Source organism: Mustelus asterias, chromosome 10 (genome assembly GCF_964213995.1).
Source record: "Mustelus asterias chromosome 10, sMusAst1.hap1.1, whole genome shotgun sequence".
Classification (NCBI taxonomy): Eukaryota; Metazoa; Chordata; class Chondrichthyes; order Carcharhiniformes; family Triakidae; genus Mustelus; species Mustelus asterias.
The window spans coordinates 88,026,001-88,048,489 of NC_135810.1; the positions used below are offsets into that span (position 1 = coordinate 88,026,001).

The following is a 22,489-nucleotide window of genomic DNA, read 5'->3' on the forward strand; positions in this document are numbered from 1 at the left end:
ACTTCCAGGTGGTGGCGGTGGTATTCCCATTTGTGTCTGCTGCCCTTGCAATCCAGCTTTCTACCCTCCAACAAATTACTAGGATTGCTGAGGTGATGCCCAGAGCGGTGCACATTCCTGATATCCTCTCTCAGGGTGAGAGCATTCCTCCTCTACCCACTGGCACTTCACCAATGTCCTTGTTGTTGCCTCCCTGTTAACGAGCCCATACTGTTACCCATGGCAAGTTGGTGCAGACTGAAGCAGGGCCTTCTGGGGCACAGCTGCTCAATGTAATCCTTCAAGGCCACCTGTAATAATGAAAGTCAGCAAGCTGACATGGACCATGTCACAGGCACAATGGTTACACTGTACAGTAGCACAAAGATGGGCAAAGACATATGGATGACAGGCTCTAAGAGGGGAATGAATGCATAAGGGTTAGCATTTGAATGTGATATAGTATGGTACGATTGTATTTATAAATTAGGTTTGGAATGGTTATTTCGTGACAGCATTAACTGTGGCACTGTGGTCAAGAAAAGTCCGGAGACTACCGCCTATACACTAGACTCAAGCAACATCAAACCTGCTTGAATGGGACAAGTCAGCTATTGTCAAACATGCTCAGTGTAATAACCACTACATCAAAGGGTTCAAATCGAGACTTATTGCATCCATCATGCACGGACATACAGGACACATCAGGGAGGTATGACAGTCCCCCAAGACAACAGTCTTTCCGCCAGTGACATATGGCTACCTTTACCAAAAAAATCACATCACATCACATCATAGGCAGCACAGTGGCAGCAGTGGTTAACACTGTTGCCTCACAGCGCCAGGGACCCGGGTTTGATTCCCAGCTTGGGTCACTGTCCGTGTGGAGTTTGCACGTTCTCCCCGTATCTGGGTTGGTTTCCTCCGGCTGCTCCGGTTTCCTCCCATAGTCCAAAGGTGTGCGGATTGGGTGGATTGGCTGTGCTAAATTACCCCTTAGTGTCAGGGGGACTAGCTAGGGTAAATATATGGGGTTATGGGGATAGGGCCAGGGTGGGGATTGTGGTTGGTGCAGACTCGATGGGCCGAATGCCCTCCTTCTGCACTGTAGGATTCTATGATTCTATGATCTATGATTCTACCACCCAGTCTACACAGTTAATGAACAGCAAGAATGTTAATATATACTGCCAGTCAACAGAGAAAATGTTAAAATGCACTGACCTATTGCAAATCAATCAACAGTGAGATCCCACCCAAACTCCCATTCTCCACTATGTATCCACCATGACCTTCATTCCCAACATTCCCCTCCCTCAGGCCTTTATTCCCGCTGCCAGTAGCAGCACACGATTCTGGCCATTGTTTTAGAAATATTTCAGTCCTGAATTTTAGTAATTAGATGCAGGTTTGCTCCATAGCAACAGAGCAACCAGGCATTAATGCCAGGTGTATTAATATTTCTGTTTAATGGAACTATAATGGCATTCTAGTTTATAAATGAAGTTTCACTCATCTCCCTCACAAGCAACCGCATGTGCTCAGACTCTGTCCATCCAAGAGTAACGGAAAACTTTGTATTGCATTTTCTGTTTACATGTCTTGCACAATCCATTCCTTATTTCACTTCTTTTTTCCACAAAAGAATTTAAACTCCAGCACTGACTGGCTACATCCAGAATATCATAGGATATGCCAACTGAAGTCTGAGTATGTTCCTTTAAACAAAAAGGTAGATAGAGAGAAACTGGTCTATCGGTGGGAGGGTCGAGAGCCAGCTCGTGTCAACTGAATGAAGGTCATTGACAAAAGAATCATCGGCTACAAATGAGAGCTTTTTTGTTTTGAATTTGATTTGATTTGATTAATTATTGTCACATGTATTAGTGAAAAGTGTTGTTTTCTTGCACGCTATACAGACAAAGCATACCGTTCATAGAGAAGGAAACGAGAGAGTGCAGAATGTAGTGTTACAATCATAGCTAGGGTGTAGAGAACGATCAACTTAGTGCGAAGTAGGTCCATTCAAAAGTCTGACAGCAGCAGGGAAGAAGCTGTTCTTGAGCCAGTCGGTACGTGACCCTCAGGCTTTAGTATTTTTTTCCCGACGGAAGAAGGTAGAAGAGAGAATATCCAGGGTGCGTGGGGTCCTTAATTATGCAGTATGCATTGAATTGTTAGAATCTGTAAAACCCGGGGTAGGGGCGGGTGGAGGTGGATTTAGTCAAAGCTTTTGAAAGAGATTGGATAAGCACCTGGTGAGAGAACTGTTCAGCACTGGGGGGGAAAGGTTGGGGATGGGAGGAGGTGATTTCCTATAGCAGTGAGTCAGCACGGGTATGCCATGATGAATGGCCTCCTTCTGTGCTCCAACCATTCTATGAAACTGTGAAATGATTTAAAGTGAAAAGACTTTTGATGCTTTGGGTGGAATTTTCTGATATGTTTTGCAAAGTGGCGCAGCGGGTGGGAAAAACCGGGGAAAACCACCAGGCCCGAGGACAGCTTCCTCCACCGTGTTTTTAGCCACTCAGTGCAAAGAAAGCTAAGGGGTAGGGGTCCCATGATGTAACGCTGGCGGCTTTTACAAGGTCAGGTGCTGTTTCTGAAGGGCGCCCTGCTTAAGAAAAAAATGAAAATACATCCCCATGTAAACTCCCTCCCCACCCAGCACATAACACCTCCCTCCTTCCCCACACCCTCCAACCACTACCCCACCCACCACAGAACCTTACCCCCTCAACGCAACCACAGAGCTCCCACCGGAAACAGAATTGCCCCCATGAAACAACGACCTCCCCACCCCAACGGCACCCCCCCCCCCCCCTCACTGCCATTGCCTGGGGACAGTGCCAGGGGCATTGCCAGTGTACTGCCCAAGCATGAAACCCTCCTCCTGGGGGCTTCACTCGCCTGTGAGGCTGATTCTGCTCAGCAGGCCCACATCATGGGGTGCTGTTGTCATATGACAATGTTAGGACAATCTAACAGCGGCTGCGGGGGGGGCGGGGTGGGAGTGGCGGGGGGAGGTGGAGATCCCGGCTTTCAAAGTCGGGATTCCCCTTATGCTATTGGATCAGGGTGGGGGTCGTGCGGGAATGCAGGGACAATAGATCAGGGATATCCCGCCGGTGTGAAAGCCATTTTGGGGCTCCCACAAGGATTTTCCACTCCCACCACCATCCCTATTCCCCTGAAAACGGGAGCGGAAAATCTCCCCCTTTGAGCCTGTTCCTTTCAAGGTAGTGGGGTGGTCTCCAACATGCCCTCTTGAACAAATGCTGAGAAAGTTACGTTAAAACAGGAGATGTCTTCAAAATGTAAACCAATGAATTTGTTGCCACGGGCTGAAGAATGACTTCCTGTGATTTGTGTTCTCCTGTTCTAACTTGGTACTTAAATATTCTTACTTTCCCGCGCATCCTCCCAGCCAGATAATAAAGTGAGCAATGAAAAGCAGTTGTTTATTGATTTATTGTTTATTAAGACCAAGGTTGCAGTGAGATGGTGAGTCCGTGATTAACCCATCCAATTCATATGCTTTACATTTCACCATCAGCATGGTAACAGGTATAATAGTAGAGATATTTTCCAGTCGAACATGTAAAAATACACTGAAAAGACTTATCAGTAAAACAGAGAGCCCCACCTGCAGGTGATGAGCGTTAACTGCTCAGAACCTTGAATGTTTCGAATGGGATTTTAAAATAAATCGTAGCTGATTATTAACAAGTAATAAATAACCTGAACAAATTTCCAACTTCAAAACCAGGACATGCACACAAGCTATTTAAATTTTAAAAACGGGCTCGTCAAATCTACTTGTTTCCTACAATCACTCTCAACACAGTTAATATTGTGTACATAGTTTTGATATTTGGAGATACATGTTAAAGAATTGAATCAGGATGTATCTTTACACAAACAAAGCTATAAAAGGGAAATGATATTGTAATATATATATATCGTATTATGTGTGGATGAAAATTAAAAATTGCAGGGAAAGCAGGAGTAAAGCAGAAAATGATGAATCAGGTCAGTATCAGTAGAGAGAGGTTAAAAATCCAATTTTAACACACTGAGGAAAAAATGAAGCAAAATCTGTTTCCCGCCAGCAGGCAGAGGGGCGGGGCCTAAGCTAATCTGAAAGCCAGCAGTTTGCAGCAGAGAGCGCCATTGTGCATGCGCAGATCTCTCTGTTCTCTGCAAGAACGCAGAACAGAGAGATCTGTCACTGCCCCCTCCCAGCTATCACTGGGCTCCGCGGTTGATCACCCCCCACATGCATGGGTCGGCCAATCGCCTCCCCAACTCCTGTATAGACCATCTGATTCCCACCCCCCACCACGGACCAGCCGATTGTCACCCACCCCCCTGCATAGTCCAGCCGATCGCCAGTTGCAGAGTACGCAGCATTCCCCCTCCTCAAGATCCCAGTTACAGAATGTGCAGTGTCCCTCTGCCCACCTTGCCTTAGGCCCTCCCAGCAGGCCCTGCCTCCATCAGCCCCGCACCTTGATACTGCCCAGTCCCCAATGGGCACTGCCAGGGTGCCAGGCTGGCAGTGCTCAAGGGACACCCTTCTACCCCGACCTCCCGAGGGGGCCTCACTGACCTCCGGTCCTACCGGCGAGGCCATCATGTCTGGTCCCAGTTGATAGGGATCATGCCTGATCCTCACCGGCAAAGACCTTCACCAGCAAGGTCGATAAGGCAAGTGAGCCTGGATGATTGCATCACGGGCTCACTTGTAATATTAAAATTCTATTATAAATTGAATTTAAATATTACAATCAGCCTCACGCCTTTTTCAGGCGCAAGGCTGATCGCGCCGGATATTCGATGCTGGTAAGATCGCAAGAGGTGAGAAATCGGGCGTGAACCCGATTTTTTGGCTCTTTCGCAATCTTAGCGGTTCGCCCCGTCCATCCACCAGTGGGGCAAAAAGGTAAGATCGCACCCCCTACCCCCCGCAAATTATAACCAAGGCAAATTTAAAGGACTCTTTAATTAAGTGTTGTATTTCATTATAACAGCAATGTGACTTCTTGCACAATATTCTCAATCATCTGAATTTTTCTGCACAGATTGTATGACCCCCACATTACCAACATTTTTAATATACTTTGCAGCAGCTGCTTACCCTTATTTTTCCTTCAAGGAAATGTCAGAGAATTGAAACACGGCTCACTTGGATTTTACTGCACATTTTGTTCCCCATCTAATGCAGGCCAGTTGAATTCTTCCCAGCGTAGCTCGAGCATTGATATTCTGGGCCCCTGTGGGATCTATAGAATCTCGCTGCAGCACACAATCACATCAATTTGCCATGTTAACTATCATAGCTGTAAGTCAAGAAGATACAACAGTTGTTTAAGAATGTACGGTAACATGGAAAACACTTGCACTAGGCTATTGACAGAGGACACAGGAGAAAAACTGAGTGCCATTGCTCTGGAAAGTGCAGTAACCTTAAACCTCAAGATTTCAGTGCTCAGGCAGGAAGCATAGTTAGAAGTATTTCAAACATAGTTTCCCTGGGAATGCTCCGATTTTATATACTTTCACTTCGAGACAATTATTGAAGACACTGTGGCAGAAATAGAGTTTTCCATCGCCCACTGTAACTGATGAAAGCTTGCCAAAAGCTTCAGTTCAAATGACCATCTCACCTCATCCCACTGTGGGCTCATTAGCCCGAATTACTGTTGAAGATCGCGAGCATTTCAGCCCCACTGTATTTTCAGCACTGAAGCTCTCAGCTCAGTGAAGGAAGCCAGATGGCATCAAAACATTTTTAAAAATTCATTTATGGAACATGGGCGTCGTTGGCTGGCCAGCATTTATTGCCCATCCCGAGTTGCCCTTGAAGGGCAGTTGAGAGTCAACCACATTGCTGTGGCTCTGGAGTCAAATGGAAACCAGATCAGCTAAGGACAGCAGATTTCCTTCCCTAAAGGACATGAGTGATCCAGATGGATTTTTCCAACAATCATCAATGGTTTCATAGTTATCAGTAGATTTTTAATTCCAGATATTTTTTATTGAATTTGAATTCCACTATTTGCCATGGTGGGATTCAAACTCGGGTCCCCAGAACATTAGCTGTGTTTCTGGATTAATAATCTAGTGAAAATACCACTAGGCCATTGCCTCCCCATATCAGGAGTAAAATCAAAAATGTGAAGGATCATCTAGACTCGAAACGTTAGCTCTATTCTCTCCCCACAGATGCTGTCAGACCAGCTGAGATTTTCCAACATTTTCTGTTTTTGTTTCAATTCCAGCACCTGCAGTATTTTGGTTTATAAGGAGTAATATTTACTTCATATGATTAATGGCAAGGAAGCAGATTATATAATAATTTAAAATTTGGCATTTTTTCGGGCTTGTGGATGCATTTTGGTGTTTGGTAATATTGGCGTGTGTAGATACTCACTATTTTGTCTGGAAATTAGGTGCTTTCTTGATTAAGATATGGGGATAGGGATTCCTTAAATAATAATCTGCTGATATAATTCATAGAATCATAGAATCCCTACAGTGCAGAAGGAGGCCATTCAGCCCATCGAGCTCACACCGACAATAATCCCACCCACGCCCTATCCCCATAACCACGCATATTTACCCTGCTAATTCCCCGGACACCAAGGGGCAATTTAGCATGGCCAATTCACCTAACCTTCACATCTTTGGACTGTGGGAGGAAACCGGAGCACTTGGAGGAAACGCATGCAGACACGGGGGGGAATGTGCAAACTCCACACCGACAGTCACCCAAGGCCAGAATTGAACCCAGGTGCTGTGAGGCAGCAGTGCTAACTACTGTGTCACCGTACCACCCCATTATTTTCCTTAATTTGCTAATATTGTCAAAATATATTCTACTTTCTTAAAAGTTCCCTCGTTTATATTCCAGCGAGATTTTCATTCTGCTAATAGAAGATAGCGTACTCCACTGACGCGAGCAGTTGTGCAAGTGCAGCAGTTAATCTTCCTTCAATAAATGTCGATGCAATATCTTGAGGAACTCCTATTTCTCGCAATATAGCATTTCAGGTCATTGTCTGACGCACCATTTAAACTGATAAGAATCAATACAGTGACGCTACAGTGGAACTCAACTAACAAATCATTTAGCGCAAAGTTTGCATGTCTGGATGCTGCAAAATGCACACCTGTGGCATCGTGGCACAGTGGTTAGCACTGCTGCCTCAAAGCGCCAGGGACCCGGGTTCTATTCCGGCCTTGGGTCACTGTCTGTGTGGAGTTTGCACGTTCTCCCCATGTCTGCATGGGTTTCCTCTGGGTGCACCAGTTTCCTCCCACACTCCGAAGATGTGCGGGTTAGATGGATTGGCCATGCTAAATTGCCCCTTAGTGTCAGGGGGGTTAGCAGGATAAATACTTGGGGTTAAACGGATAGGGCCTGGGTGGGATTGTTGTCAGTGCAGGCTCGATGGGCCAAATGGACTCTTTCTGCTCTTTAGGGATGATTCAAGTCAAATATCGCATACCATGGATGCATGACTCAACAAGTCTTAGAAATAATTTTCACCGTCTATGACCTAAGGGAATGGGAGGTGGGGACGGGGGAGACTGGGGGACCCATCATTTATTCCAACAAATTTAGTAGAGGTTTCTGGCTGTCTCATGGCAGGAAGAGCTGAACGTGACAATGATTTACAATAAATGCAGATTTCAAACATTCAAATTCAGTTCATTTATTTAATTCATTGCACGGTAAAATATTAAAGAAGGAGCTGGCTTTTTTTTAAAGTAAGGAGTAATGTCTCATGATCCTCGTTAAAAGGTGGCCACTGAGGTAATGAATTCCAATACTTTTGCTGCTATCTGCATGTACTTGTCATTCAGCTTATCTTAATCTTTTGCGAGCAGGAATTGAAATTGTTGGAAGTAATTCCCTCAACGTGGGGAATTTTTAAAATGTTGACAGGCACTGGGCACAGTGTATCTGCAAGTTTCACATCACTATCCCATTGAGCAGGGTGAACTGACTGTATGAACATAAGGACCGAAGGAATAAGAGCAGGAGTGGGCGATGCTGAGAGGAGAGGGATCACAAGGGTGCTTCAATGTGAAGGGACCACCCCCCCCCCCCCCACCCCCCCCCCCACCCCCCCCCCCCGGCGAGGTACAGCTTTAATGTTGAAGTTATTGGGGGCAAGATCATCGGCTAGAAGCAGAGGTGAAATCCAACGCTGCCAACAGCCCCTACTTCGGCACATGGAACTTCCAGCTCTTATGGCTCCCTGTGGAGATGGCAGCTTCCACACAGAGCGGGGAGACACTCCACCAGCACCAGTATCTCAACATAAGTGGACCTCATTGAGTCAATCCAGCCCTTGACGCCCTATTCACAGTTTGCATTCCCACCAAGCTTTGTATCATCAGCATGGAGGTTATCCCATCAGCCCTTCACCATTCTCTGGCCAAGCGCAGCCTGTGCAGAGTCGCAGAGCTTTGCTCGCCAGCATCCAACAGTTGATTTCGATTTTGAGTATGTTTGAACCTATGGTAGTTCTTTGCTAGCAGTGAAACATTTTCAAACATTTTCAGGAAGAGCACTCGATTCTCTGGGAACTTTTTAATGTTCTGTTCACATCTCAGCACGGATTCGTGAAGGGCAAGTCGTGCCTCACAAATTTGATAGAATTTTTTGAGGAGGTGACTAAGTGTGTTGATGAAGGTAGGGCAGTTGATGTCATATACATGGATTTTAGTAAGGCGTTTGATAAGGTCCCCCATGGTTTGATAAGGTCCCCCATGGTCGGCTTATGATGAAAGTGAGGAGGTGTGGGATAGAGGGAAAGTTGGCCGATTGGATAGGTAACTGGCTGTCTGATCGAAGACAGAGGGTGGTGGTGGATGGAAAATTTTCGGATTGGAGGCAGGTTGCTAGCGGAGTGCCGCAGGGATCAGTGCTTGGTCCTCTGCTCTTTGTGATTTTTATTAATGACTTAGAGGAGGGGGCTGAAGGGTGGATCAGTAAATTAGCTGATGACACCAAGATTGGTGGAGTAGTGGATGAGGTGGAGGGCTGTTGTAGGCTGCAAAGAGACATAGATAGGATGCAAAGCTGGGCTGAAAAATGGCAAATGGAGTTTAACCCTGATAAATGTGAGGTGATTCATTTTGGTAGGACTAATTTAAATGTGGATTACAGGGTCAAAGGTAGGGTTCTGAAGACTGTGGAGGAACAGAGAGATCTTGGGGTTCATATCCACAGATCTCTAAAGGTTGCCACTCAAGTGGATAGAGCTGTGAAGAAGGCCTATAGTGTGTTAGCTTTTATTAACAGGGGGTTGGAGTTTAAGAGCCGTGGGGTTATGCTGCAACTGTACAGGACCTTGGTGAGACCACATTTGGAATATTGTGTGCAGTTCTGGTCACCTCACTATAAGAAGGATGTGGAAGCGCTGGAAAGAGTGCAGAGGAGATTTACCAGGATGCTGCCTGGTTTGGAGGGTAGGTCTTATGAGGAAAGGTTGCGGGAGCTAGGGCTGTTCTCTCTGGAGCGGAGGAGGCTGAGGGGAGACTTAATAGAGGTTTATAAAATGATGAAGGAGATAGATAGAGTGAACGTTCAAAGACTATTTCCTCGGGTGGATGGAGCTATTACAAGGGGGCATAACTATAGGGTTCGTGGTGGGAGATACAGGAAGGATATCAGAGGTAGGTTCTTTACGCAGAGAGTGGTTGGAGTGTGGAATGGACTGCCTGCAGTGATAGTGGAGTCAGACACTTTAGGAACATTTAAGCGGTTATTGGATAGGCACATGGAGCACACCAGGATGATAGGGAGTGGGATAGCTTGATCTTGGTTTCAGATAAAGCTCGGCACAACATCGTGGGCCGAAGGGCCTGTTCTGTGCTGTACTGTTCTATGTTCTATCCCGCACAGCAACCATTGTGTGGAGTGAGATTTGCTGTTCCAGGTGGTCCCACGCTCCATGTTTTGATGCTGCATTTGCATCCATTCAGCATAATTTTTCCATTGACTCACTGCAAAAGAAGCCCTTTAATGATTACCATCAAAATGGTGCAGTCTGGTCACACCATCACTGCAGTCCCAATGCTTCCCAGAGTCATCTTCATCTGACCACTCAATGGTTGGTAAGCTGATGGAGAAGATCCTGAGGGACAGGATTTATGAGCATTTAGAGAGGTTTAGTATGCTCAAGAATACTCAGCATGGCTTTGTCAAAGGCAGATCGTGCCTTACGAGCCTGGTGGAGGTCTTCGAAAATGTGACTAAACACATTGACGAAGGGAAAGCGGTAGATGTGGTTTATATGGATTTTAGCAAGGCGTTCGATAAGGTCCCCCATGCAAGGCTTCTAGAAAAAGTGAGAGGGCATGGGATCCAAGGTGCTGCTGCCCTGTGGATCCAGAACTGGCTTGCCCAAAGGAGGCAGAGAGTGGGTATAGATGGGTCTTTTTCTAAATGGAGGTTGGTCACCAGTGGTGTGCCCCAGGGATCTGTTCTGGGACCCTTGCTGTTTGTCATTTTCATAAATGACCTGGATGAGGAAGTGGAGGGATGGGTTGGTAAGTTTGCTGACGACACGAAGGTTGGTGGGGTTGTGGATAGTCTGGAGGGATGTCAGCAGTTACAGAGGGACATAGATAGGATGCAAGACTGGGTGGAGAAGTGGCAGGTGGACTTCAACCCAGATAAATGCGTCGTGGTCCATTTTGGCAGGTCAAATGGGATGAAGGAGTACAATATTAAGGGAAAGACTCTTAGTACTGTAGAGGATCAGAAGGATCTTGGGGTCCGGGTCCATAGGACTCTAAAATCGGCCCCGCAGGTGGAGGAGGTGGTTAAGAAGGCGTATGGTGTGCTGACCTTTATCAATCGAGGGATTGAGTTTAGGAGTCCGGGAATAATGATGCAGCTATATAAGACCCTCGTCAGACCCCACTTGGAGTACAGTGCTCAGTTCCGGTCGCCTCATTACAGGAAGGATGTGGAAATGATTGAAAGGGTGCAGAGGAGATTTACAAGGATGTTGCCTGGATTGAGTGGCATGCCTTATGAGGATAGGCTGAGGGAGCTCAGTCCTTTCTCCTTGGAGAGACGTAGGATGAGAGGAGACCTAATAGAGGTATATAAGATGTTGAGAGGCATAGATCGGGTGGACTCTCAGAGGCTTTTTCCCAGGGTGGAAATGGCTGCCACGAGAGGACACAGGTTTAAGGTGCTGGGGGGTAGGTACAGGGGAAATGTTAGGGGCAAGTTTTTCACACAGAGGGTGGTGGGCGAGTGGAATCGGCTGCCGTCAGTGGTGGTGGAGGCGAACTCAATAGGGTCTTTTAAGAGACTCCTGGATGAGTACATGGGACTTAATAGGATGGAGGGTTATAGGTAGGCCTAAAAGGTAGGGATATGTTCGGCACAACTTGTGGGGCTGAAGGGCCTGTTTGTGCTGTAGTTTTTCTATGTTTCTATGTTTCTAAACCTGATACTCTTGTGAGACACATCCAGCTCCTCAGTGTGCCTGGACAGTTCACACTGCTCTGTGAAAACTTTATACTGTTTTGACCCTGGCTGAAATTAATCCCTAAGAGTCTGCTGTTTCTTTTCCACAATCAACTTCTGTTTTCCTAGCAACCTAAGGTCAGAGCCCAGTTAATGGTTCCATCCTTTATCTGGCTTCCATTTCCCCAGCAACTGAGCCAGCTGCTGATTTCTCAGAAGTCTGAGATCACAGCCAGAAACTCCAATTGACACTCTCCCTCCCAGAAACAATGAGATTTGTGTTTCTGTTTCAGTTAGGGACAGTCTCAAAAAATACAGCCCTTGAAACTATTTAATCATAAACATACAAGTATACAGGGGACAGTTCGCCGATCATAGAGCCCGGCCCAACTTTCGCTATGTCGGGAAAGTACAGGTAGAGCCTTGGAATGGGATTTGCGTCAGATGCCAAACAGTTTGCCATGCTCCCAGGCCGGCCCAGCAGATGTAACCAGGTTCACGCCCACAACTGGGGTGCTAGGGGGTAGAGCCTGAAGAGGCAGGGCATAAAAGGGGTTCAGCATGGAGGGGGACCCATGGGGTGGCCCCGATGCCCCAATTCTGGTGGGGGAGGGGCAGGGGACAAAGGGAGATCAGGCTGGCAATCTAGGTTCTGGGGGAACATGCCATGGCACAACGGCAGCACAAAAAAATCACCCTCTTTCAAAATAATGGCAAAGTGTGGGAAGATCAAGCTGGGAAGAAACATATTGGTTTTCGGAATGAACCTGACACTTTGTCATTGTTTCGGGGAATTCTGCCCACAATCTCTCTCTCTCTGCAATATGAAAATAATATTTAAAATAAATAGGTTGATGCATACATGGACAGAGCTAAAGAGCTTCAGACAAATACTTTAATACATTGTTGCTGAGGTAAGGAGAGGGTGTCATCAAGGCAGCATTTAACCAAGTGCGGCATCAAGGAGCCCAAAAAATACCTGAAGTCAATGGGAATCAGGAGCAGTACTGTCCACTGGCTGGAGTCATATCTGGCACAAAAGGTTCCGGTTATCATTGTTGGAAGTAAATCATCCCAGCCCCAGGATATCACGGCAAATGTTACTCAGGGTAGTCACCTCAGCTCAACTAACTTCAGCTGCTTCTTCAATGGCCTTCCCTCCATAAGGTCAGAAGTGGAGATGTTCGCTGATGATTGTACAATATATAGTACCATTTGCAAATTCACATTGCTACGTTGTTGACCCTACAATGCCCGGTCCCAGAGAACCAATTTCACTTGTGGAAACATACAAACACATAGGGGGGGATTCTCTGGCCGTTCATGCCAGTGGGATTCTCTGGTCCCACTGAAAGCACACTCCACTGCGGTTTCCCGGTGGAGTGGGTGACATCAATGGGAATTCCCATTGACAGCAGCGGGACCAGAGAATCCCGTCACCAGTGAACATCCCACCACCTCCTGCCACCAAGAAACACGGGCTGGGAGGTCGGAGAACTCCCTCCATAATCCAGTTCTTATGATAGAAGAGAAAAGGGGAGACATTTTGAAAAGATAAGCATATATTTGTATGTAGTAATCAGATGAATAAAGGAAAGTAGGTTTGCGGGTGAAGGACTTTCTTCAACTCAAGTTTATTTGACTGGGAGTTTATTTTACTGGGCAAGGGGTCATTGTTTCTTAAAATAAAGTTGTTAGGCTGCTGAAGGGAACTTTCAGTTTTAACAACACCATGTTAAAGTCCAACAGGTTTATTTGGTAGCAAATACCATAAGCTTTCGGAGCGCTGCTCCTTCGTCAGATGGAGTGGAAATGTGCTCTCAAACAGTGCACAGAGACACAAAATGCTTGGAGCCCAAAGAAGTAGGGGAGATCCTAAATGAATACTTTGCGTCGGTATTCACAAAGGAGAGGGATGTGTTGACTGGGAATGTCTCTGAGGGGAGTGTTGAACCGTTGGAGAAAATCTCCATTACAAAGGAGAAAGTGTTAGGTTTGTTAGAGAATATAAAGACTGACAAATCCCCAGGGCCTGATGGAATCTATCCAAGGCTGCTCAGGGAGACGAGAGGTGAAATCGTTGGGCCTCTGACGCAAATCTTTGTCTCGTCACTGGACGCAGGTGAGGTCCCAGAGGATTGGAGGATAGCCAATGTGATCCCGTTATTTAAGAAGGGTAGGAAGGATAACCCGGGTAATTATAGGCCGGTGAGCTTGACGTCCGTGGTGGGGAAGTTGTTGGAGAAGATTCTTAGAGATAGGATGTATGCGCATTTAGAAAGGAATAAACTCATTAACGATAGTCAGCATGGTTTTGTGAGAGGGAGGTCATGCCTCACTAACCTGGTGGTGTTTTTTGAAGAAGTGACCAAAATGGTTGACGAAGGAAGGGCCGTGGATGTTGTCTATATGGACTTTAGTAAAGCGTTTGACAAAGTCCCTCATGGTAGGCTAGTGAAAAAGGTTGGATCTCATGGGATAAAGGGGGAGGTGGCTAGATGGGTGGAGAACTGGCTTGGTCATAGAAGACAGAGGGTGGTAGTGGAAGGGTCTTTTTCCGGCTGGAGGCCTGTGACTAGTGGTGTACCGCAGGGCTCTGTATTGGGACCTCTGCTGTTTGTGATTTATATAAATGATCTGGAAGAAGGAGTAACTGGGGTGATCAGTAAGTTTGCGGACGACACAAAACTGGCAGGACTTGCAGATAGTGAGGAACATTGTCAGAGGCTACAGAAGGATATAGATAGGCTGGAAATTTGGGCAAGGAAATGGCAGATGGAGTTCAATCCTGATAAATGCGAAGTGATGCATTTTGGTGGGAATAATGTAGGGAGGAGCTACACGATAAATGGAAGAACCATAAAGGGTGTAGAGACGCAGAGGGACCTGGGTGTGCAAGTCCACAGATCTTTGAAGGTGACGTCACAGGTGGAGAAGGTGGTGAAGAAGGCATATGGCATGCTTGCCTTTATAGGACGGGGCATAGAGTATAAAAGTTGGGGTCTGATGTTGCAGATGTATAGAACGTTGGTTCGGCCGCATTTGGAATACTGCGTCCAGTTCTGGTCGCCACACTACCAGAAGGACGTGGAGGCTTTGGAGAGAGTACAGAGGAGGTTTACCAGGATGTTGCCTGGTATGGAGGGGCTTGGTTATGAGGAGAGATTGGGGAAACTGGGGTTGTTCTCCTTGGAAAGACGGAGGATGAGGGGAAACTTAATAGAGGTGTATAAAATTATGAAAGGCATAGATAGGGTGAACGGTGGGAAGCTTTTCCCCGGGTCGGTGGTGACGTTCACGAGGGGTCATAGGTTCAAGGTGAAGGGGGGGGAGGTTTAACACAGATATCAGAAGGACATATTTTACACAGAGGGTCGTGGGGGCCTGGAATGTGTTGCCGGGCAAGGTGGTGGAGGCGGACACACTGGGAACGGTTAAGACTTATCTAGACAGCTATACGAACGGAGTGGGAATGGAGGGATACAAAAGAGTGGTCTAGTTTGGACCAGGGAGCGGCGCGGGCTAATGGTTCTTTGTTTCTCGTTTCAAGGCTTCATTCTATGATCATCTTGCTGGTGCCAGTACAGAGCGAGACTGCGGATAGTTGGGAACCTGTCTCGGGGGCAGGGAATTCATATGGTGTTCGTGGAAGTGGAAATGAATAGGGTTGGGAAGCATTTTCCGATCAGGGCCAGTGTGATCTCCTGGACTCGTTTCAATCACCTCAGGGGGTCGGAGAGGAATTTCCCAGATTTTTTTTCCCCATATTGGCCCTGGGGTTTTCACTCTGGGTTTTCGCCTCTCCCTGGAGATCACATGGTCTGGAATGGGGGGGTGGGGGGTGAGTTAATAGGTTGTGATGAACAAAGCATCGTAGCTGTGAGGGACAGCTCGGTGGATAGGATATTAGTATGTAGATAGGCTGGAAAATTGGGCGGGGATCCTGGATTCAGGATTCAATCCTGGACCGGGGAGCGGCGCGGGCTTGGAGGGCCGAAGGGCCTGTTCCTGTGCTGTATTGTTCTTTGTTCTTTGTTAATGGTATTTGCTACCAAATAAACCTGTTGGACTTTAACCTGGTGTTGTTAAAACTGTTACTGTGTTCACCCCAGTCCAACGCCAGCATCTCCACATCAAGGGAACTTTCACCAGCAATTTCCTTGGCCCTCGTCCTAATTAGCCATCCAAACTTTAGCTGAAGTTCATCAACAACCCCATTAATGAAGTTAGTTCAGGATTAGTGACCACCTGCTGTCAAAGTTATGAGGACGTCCCAGCCTCCCATTCTCAAAGCTTTGAAATGTATTGCAGAATTTAGTGTACATATGGAGACAGATTACCATCTTACTATGGCACATATTATGGTGAGAAATAGTGTGGGTTCTTCAACTTAAACATATAAAAGTTGGAAGCATTGACTTTTTTCACTAAATTCTCTTCAATAGCATAACCGCATCTTTGAGTCCATGAAAACATAAGGGAGGACAAAACTGCAATGGCTCAAGACCAGTGGAACTGACCTCTGTCTTTTTGTGTCTCTCTCTGTCTTCCCCTCAGTGGCTGAATGCTCTACAGTAACTGTAATCTCTCGTATTATGACAGAGGACAAGGATGTACCACTGCAAGAACAGAATTTAATGTCCAATGTAAAAATAAATCTGTGTTTTAATTAAGGTTTAAGATAATTAGCACTTAACAAATGCAAAATATTTTCTGTGTAGTGTAGTTGTTGACAGCTAACAGCTGTAATACATCACTTTCAGAGAGCCCAGTTGGATGAATTGTTGAATAACTGCATGTAAAGCATTGAAACTGAATGTCAGCTTTGGTAAATAACTGTTGGCAAGATCTGGGATCTTTCTGAGTCCCTGAACTAACCATCTTTCCAAAGGGTTTTGTCACACAACTGCAGTGTAATTGAAACAAAACCTAAGCAACATTCACCCAAAATATTATGGGAATCCCAAATCAATTCACTTCCTGTACATGTCAGTAAAGGTAAGGTCACCATAGGCCCAGATGACCACAGGCAGCTCTCCAGGGCAGAAATAACTGGTAGTGGTCAATAATTTGCACTTAACTTGTTCTTTGAGTCTTTCCAGTTCCTGTCCTCAGGGTAGATTTTGTTATAAATCTGCACATCTCCACTGAGGTCACAATCCAACTGTGTCTAAATCTGCTTCTGTCTTGGTCCTGAAAAGTACTAGGGGGATCCCCAGTGAAGGTAGTACCCCCTTCAAGGGAATCCTTTCTCCCCTTAAAGTGCTGAACAATTGAAGGTTCCCAGTTATCAATGATAAGGTGTTACATGAGACAGCTAGGATTTCCTGTAGGATTTCTCATATGACAATCTCATATGGCAATCACAGTTACTAGAATGGCAAGCAGCTTTTGTGCAAACTCTATTATTGACATAATCAAACTGATAATTAATACCATGGCAGCATGGTGGCACAGTGGTTAGCACACTGCTGCCTCACAGCGCCAGGTACCCGAGTTCAATTCTGGCCTTGGATGACTGTCTGTGTGAAGTTTGCACATTCTCCTTGAGTCTGCGTGGATTTCATCCAGGAACTCCGGTTTCCTCCCACAGTCCAAAGATGTGCAGGTTAGGTTGATTAGCCATGCTAAATTGCCCTTTAGTGTCAGGGGGACTAGCAGGGTAAATACGTGGGGGTACAGGGATAGGGCCTGGGTGGGATTGTTGTCGGTTCAGATTCAATGGGCTGAATGGCTTCCTTCTGCACTGCCGAGATTCTATGATTCTATATGATTCATGATGTCAGCCATTTATATAACCTATAGATGCTGTCCTCTACGTTTTATGGCTATACTTTCATTCTCTACAATATATTTTAAAAAAGCAAGTTGGAGACAGGCTGAGACAAGTGGCATAACTGAAGCTACAGTAAACAGTCTCCCTAGTACAGGAGGATTATTTCTTCGCGTACAATGTACTGAGTGAGGGATGGTTCAACAATAAGATTAATTATTTCTCCAACAAATTGCAGTGAGCTGTGTTATATGTGTCATAAATTAGGCTGCTGATTGTATTTTGTCCCTAAGCCAAGGACGAAGTCTTCGGGCTGGAATTTTCCAGCTCCTCCCGCAGGTGCGGGCTTCCAGTCTTGCCAAAGTTAACAAACATTTGAATGGCAAAGACGCAAATCCCGGCCGAAGAGTCTCAAAGGACAAAAAAGGTGGGAGATTACTTGTCAGGTTACAGGGCCTTGTAACCTACTCTAATGACGATGTTCAACCCTGAAGGAAGGAAAGATCCGGAAGGATCATTCACCATTTGATCGCTGTCATAGTCAGTCTCCTCGGGCTCAATGCAAAGTGAAGTGGTGAAGAATGAAATGTAAAATTAAGTGGACAAATAGGGAGGAAATAAAAATGCACAAAGGGAATACAATAGTTAATGACAAGTGTAAATGTTCCAGTATTGCCTGTCATTGGACCTCAGCTACCGTTGGGTTCACCATTCATTAAGCCAGCAGAAGTGATTCCAGAGATATAAAATTTTGCACTTATGCAGATATCAGCCTTGAGGAAAGGTCAGAATTGGACAGCACCAAGTGCTGAAATTAGCATTTTAATTCATGTAATGTTGTCTTGAAAGTTCTGCCAGATTTATACTCTGGAAATCATTGTTTGTGAACTTACTTAACTGAAATTGTATTTAATCACCATTTAATATTGTTTGTGAATCTGTTGATATTTATTACTTTCTGGAATGATATAGCTCAGGGCCAAGTCTCAGAGCATGTCACCGCATTTTGAGTGTTGCCAAATGCTAATGTTTTCAGATCATGGTTTAAAGCAATGATGAGGACTGCAGTAACAGGCACGTGGAATGTTTACCTGTAAACATGTGGCGCAGTGGTTAGCACTGCTGCCTCACAGCGCCAGGGACTCAGGTTTGATTCCTGGCTCGGGTCACTGTCTGTGTGGAGTTTGCACATTCTCCCCGTGTCTGTGTGCGTTTCCTCCGGGTGCTCCGGTTTCCTCCCACAGTCCAAAGATGTGCGGGTTAGGGTGATTGGCCATGCTAAATTGACTTTCATGTCAGGGGATTAGCACAGTAAATATGTGGGGTTGCGGAATAGGGTCTGGGTGGGATTGTTGTCGGTGCAGACTCGATGGGCCAAACGGCCTCTTACTGCACTGATGGGATTCTATGGAAAAGAAATTGTAATAACAGCTCATATTCTCAGCGAATCATGCAGCATAGAAGGAGACCGTTTGATGAATCGTGTCTATGCATAGTCCCATTCCCCATTTTCTTTCATGAAAATTAATGATATTTAACCCTCAAAGATAAACTGCAGCCCATTCCTGAGTTAAAGTATTCTATGACCTAAAACAAACTCAGCATTGTACTCACACTCTCGACATTACATGAACAAATATTAAAGCACTGTTTGTTTCACAGCTTGTTCTATTTTACATTCATAACTGTGTGAGAAGGAAACTTTTGTCTGGGAACACAATGCTGAGGTCTTCAGCAGCACACAGGAAGATTTTCTATCTTTCGCATTTCTGTCAAAATCATAAATGGGTTCTAGATGGTACTGGAAAACATGAATGGAGGAAATCTTAGTGTTACTTCTCCCTAACAACCCGAGGAAATCTTTCCCCTGTTTTCAGCTAAGTGAAATAGAAAAACATTTGCTTTTGTGTTAGTCACAGAGATGGAACTCTAGAGTGAAATCACTCTCTGATGGTTGTCAGTCAGTGGTGAAGTAATTCTTTATCAAATTAATGTTGCAGTATGCCTTTAGGAGGATGAACGTGTGTCCGTATAACTCTCTAGAAGGGAACTGATGTATGTATTGTGTGTTCCAGTTTTAGTTTTACTTCTGCTGCAAGCAGCAGATCAGACAAAGTACAGTTCTTGAAGCTTTACCGCAATATAACACTGTTCCCATATGCCGAGTAGTAATTAATGAATCTGCAATGTGTTTCCACAATTCCTTATGGGTGATTGGTGTCTTGTGTCTTATAGGCTCGAGGGCTTATATTAGTATAAGTACACTTTTATCATTATTCCTGAGAAATCTGAGCTCAGTCACAGTTTGTACTGATGCAATGCTTTTAACGAGGTAAAATCTCCCAAAATGATTCACAGGGGCTCAGGAAGAAAAATTGGACGGCACGCCACTTAAGGAGGTATTTAGAGCCAAAGATTTGGTCAAAGAGGTAGTTTCTAAGGAGAAGAGAATGGTAGATAGAGATGTGGGAGTGAATTCCAGTGTTTGAGGCACAGACAACCAATGGTAAGGCAAAGGAAATTGGTTTGCACAAGAGGCCAGAATCCAAGGAATGCTGACTTTTTTGGGTTGGAAGAGGTTACAGACATAAGGAGTGGCTACCAAAGCTCCTGTCTGCTTTTGATTACCAGATGCTCAGTTAGCTGATGTCAGTTGGAAGTGAGTAGCGTGACAACTGGGTGAGCAGGGCTAAAAATGACTCCTATTATACAAAGTCTGACCACAACAGGGTTTTCTTATGAATTTAGTGAAGATGTGCTTTTCCAAAACTGCAGAAGTCCCATTATATACACTGACAAATTATGAAGGATTAGCTGGACAGGTTTTCAGTGTTTGGCAAAGAAAAAGATAGGTTTTTAGACACTGTGTGTTGACACTGTGCCTTTAAGAAATGTATTTGTGTCATGTTTCTTGTGCAGGATCTGTTGCAGCAGTTTGTTTTTATTATCAGTGCCGTTTTGTCTGGATCCGGTAGCCCTGTTGTTACTGCAGCAGCATAATTGATCTTAATTGCTACAATGTTTGTTTTAATCTGGACTAATGCAGGGTGGATATTTTATTGTTATCCCCTAGGATACTTCAGAGTGGGGCTTGCATAGGTTGATTGACAGGTAAGGTCATATGATCTGGGCGGACCTAGGCTTACACAGTGAAATCAAGCTTAGTTGCTGCTTGGAAGTGGTGGCCCTTTTTCTCTCTGGATGGGAGACTGGAATCTGCCAGGAAATAAAACTCTTTCTCTGAGATACTGCTGCTTGGGGATGGATCTTTCTCTATAGGTGTTTGTATGATTCTCAAATAGCCACCTTCATTTGATAGGTGTCTGTCTGATCTCTGTCCAGAGGTGTTAAAAGACTGGAAACCTAGCACACACATGAGCATATCTGTGTTTGTGCTAACTAATTCTGAAGAAGGGTTTATGCCTTGAGTTTATGCTAACTACTGTGTCACTGTACTGCCCCTTCGTCTCAAAATGTGAGAATTCCACCCATTCCAATTGCGACCCGTAAAACTGAGGTGAAAACCTGGTCCTTTATTTTATCTTGAGGCACTGTTATGTTGTTGCTTTGACTGGACTGCATTTCATTCCATCTCTCCTTCTTTTCCAGGGCCAGAAGGTGCTCTCTTTGAACATTCTGTGGAGACGCCAGTTGTCAGGGCTGAACCATTCCAGCAGCTCAGGTAGGAAACAAAGCCACAAAGAACAAAGAGGCACTTGTTGTGGCCATAAGCCTCAGTTTGGTTTAATGTTAACATCGTTTTGAGGTAAGATTGCAAGTTCAGTGGAATGACGGTTAACATGAGAATGGTTTCAGTGGAGCTGTGATGCAGGTTGCTGCTACAGTTGTCACATCAACGTTAGAGCGCAACGGATCATTTGAACTTTGCAGAACATAGATTCCTTAATGGACTTTTCAACCAAATTAATTCAAATAATTGAGCTCAATTTTTTTGTTTTGTTCATAACTAGAGTTTGCAGACAGATTTATCAAGTAATTTCTGATTAGTGAAGACAAGTGTGTATTGCCCTGTTTGTAGGCATGTATAAAGCATAAATCATGATCAAATTGTATCATTTTGTCACTTCCACTTGGTATCATTGTACTGAATGTGGTCCGATCCTCTTCTGCCTCTTCCGTCACCCTAGAATAAAAATTTATTGGGTATATTTCAATTTTAAAATTCATAGAATCCCTACAGTGCAGAAGGAGGCCATTCGGCCCATCAGGTCTGCACCGATTTACCCCACTAATCCCCCCAATCTACACTTCTTGGGACACTAAGGGGCAATTTACCATGGCCAGTCTACCCAACCTGCACTTCTTTGGACTGCGGGAGTAATCGGAGCACCCAGAGGAAACCCACACAGACACAAGCCGAACGTGCAAACTCCACACAGACAGTCGCCCAAGGCTGGAGTCGAACCCGGGTCCCTGTCGCTGTGAGGCAGCAATGCTAACCACTGTACCAGCATGCTGTCCCCAGTTGTACTACTTTATCCCATACCATGACAGTGAGTGTTCTCTACTTTCAAACACGTTCAAATTCTTCAAAAGCAATGGCAATGTTTTTAAGGAATAACTATAATCATTGTTTTGCAATCTCTTTAATGGTTGTGATTTTGTATGTTTCCATAAGTGCACAGCCTTTCCTATTGTGTCTTTGATACTAACAGAAGCTTCTCAATCTGATCACAATTTGTTAACTTTGATTCACTGATCATTACCTTTGCTCACCAGTCCAAGTGTAACAGAATCAGTTTTGATAAAGGTAGTAAAACAAATACAGAACCCAGTGCAATGAAGGATAATGGCTGAAAATTGTCACTTCTTTTGAAAGCTGCTGTACCTGAATTAGAGTTTTTCACGTATTTCTGTAAATAAAAGTATTATCTGGAGACAAATTCTACATGTAGAATGTTATGGTTTCCTCAAGTCGCTGGCATCAAGGACTTACAACAATGGTAGTTTATTCCTAAACTCAACAGTTACATACAATACTTGTGCTCTGCCCAATATCCCGGGGATAACTCTGTGCTCCCGCCACGTAACCTCTTACGTAGCCGTGCCATCACGCTCTCACGCGACCACTCGATCTACATTACATTTTGATAACTGATAACTAACCGAGCCAATACTGTTGATGGTTGCTGTTGTTGGTTGGTCGATAAACCTGTGTTGGTTGGTCGATAAACCTTGGGTCTGTCACCAAGAGCTGTGGATCTTCCCAG

At 45.1% G+C, this 22,489-nt stretch overlaps 1 protein-coding gene across 6 annotated transcripts in view; it reads left to right on the top strand.

The window, feature by feature from the left end:
- The window catches only part of sgcg (sarcoglycan, gamma), a 485,777-nt gene that overhangs the window by 394,619 nt on the left and 68,669 nt on the right, over positions 1-22,489 (top strand). For all 6 annotated transcript variants that reach the window (XM_078222135.1, XM_078222130.1, XM_078222136.1 and 3 more), the window contains one exon: positions 20,868-20,940. In XM_078222135.1, coding sequence (XP_078078261.1) covers positions 20,868-20,940 — 73 coding nt within the window. The remainder of the gene's footprint in view (positions 1-20,867; positions 20,941-22,489) is intronic.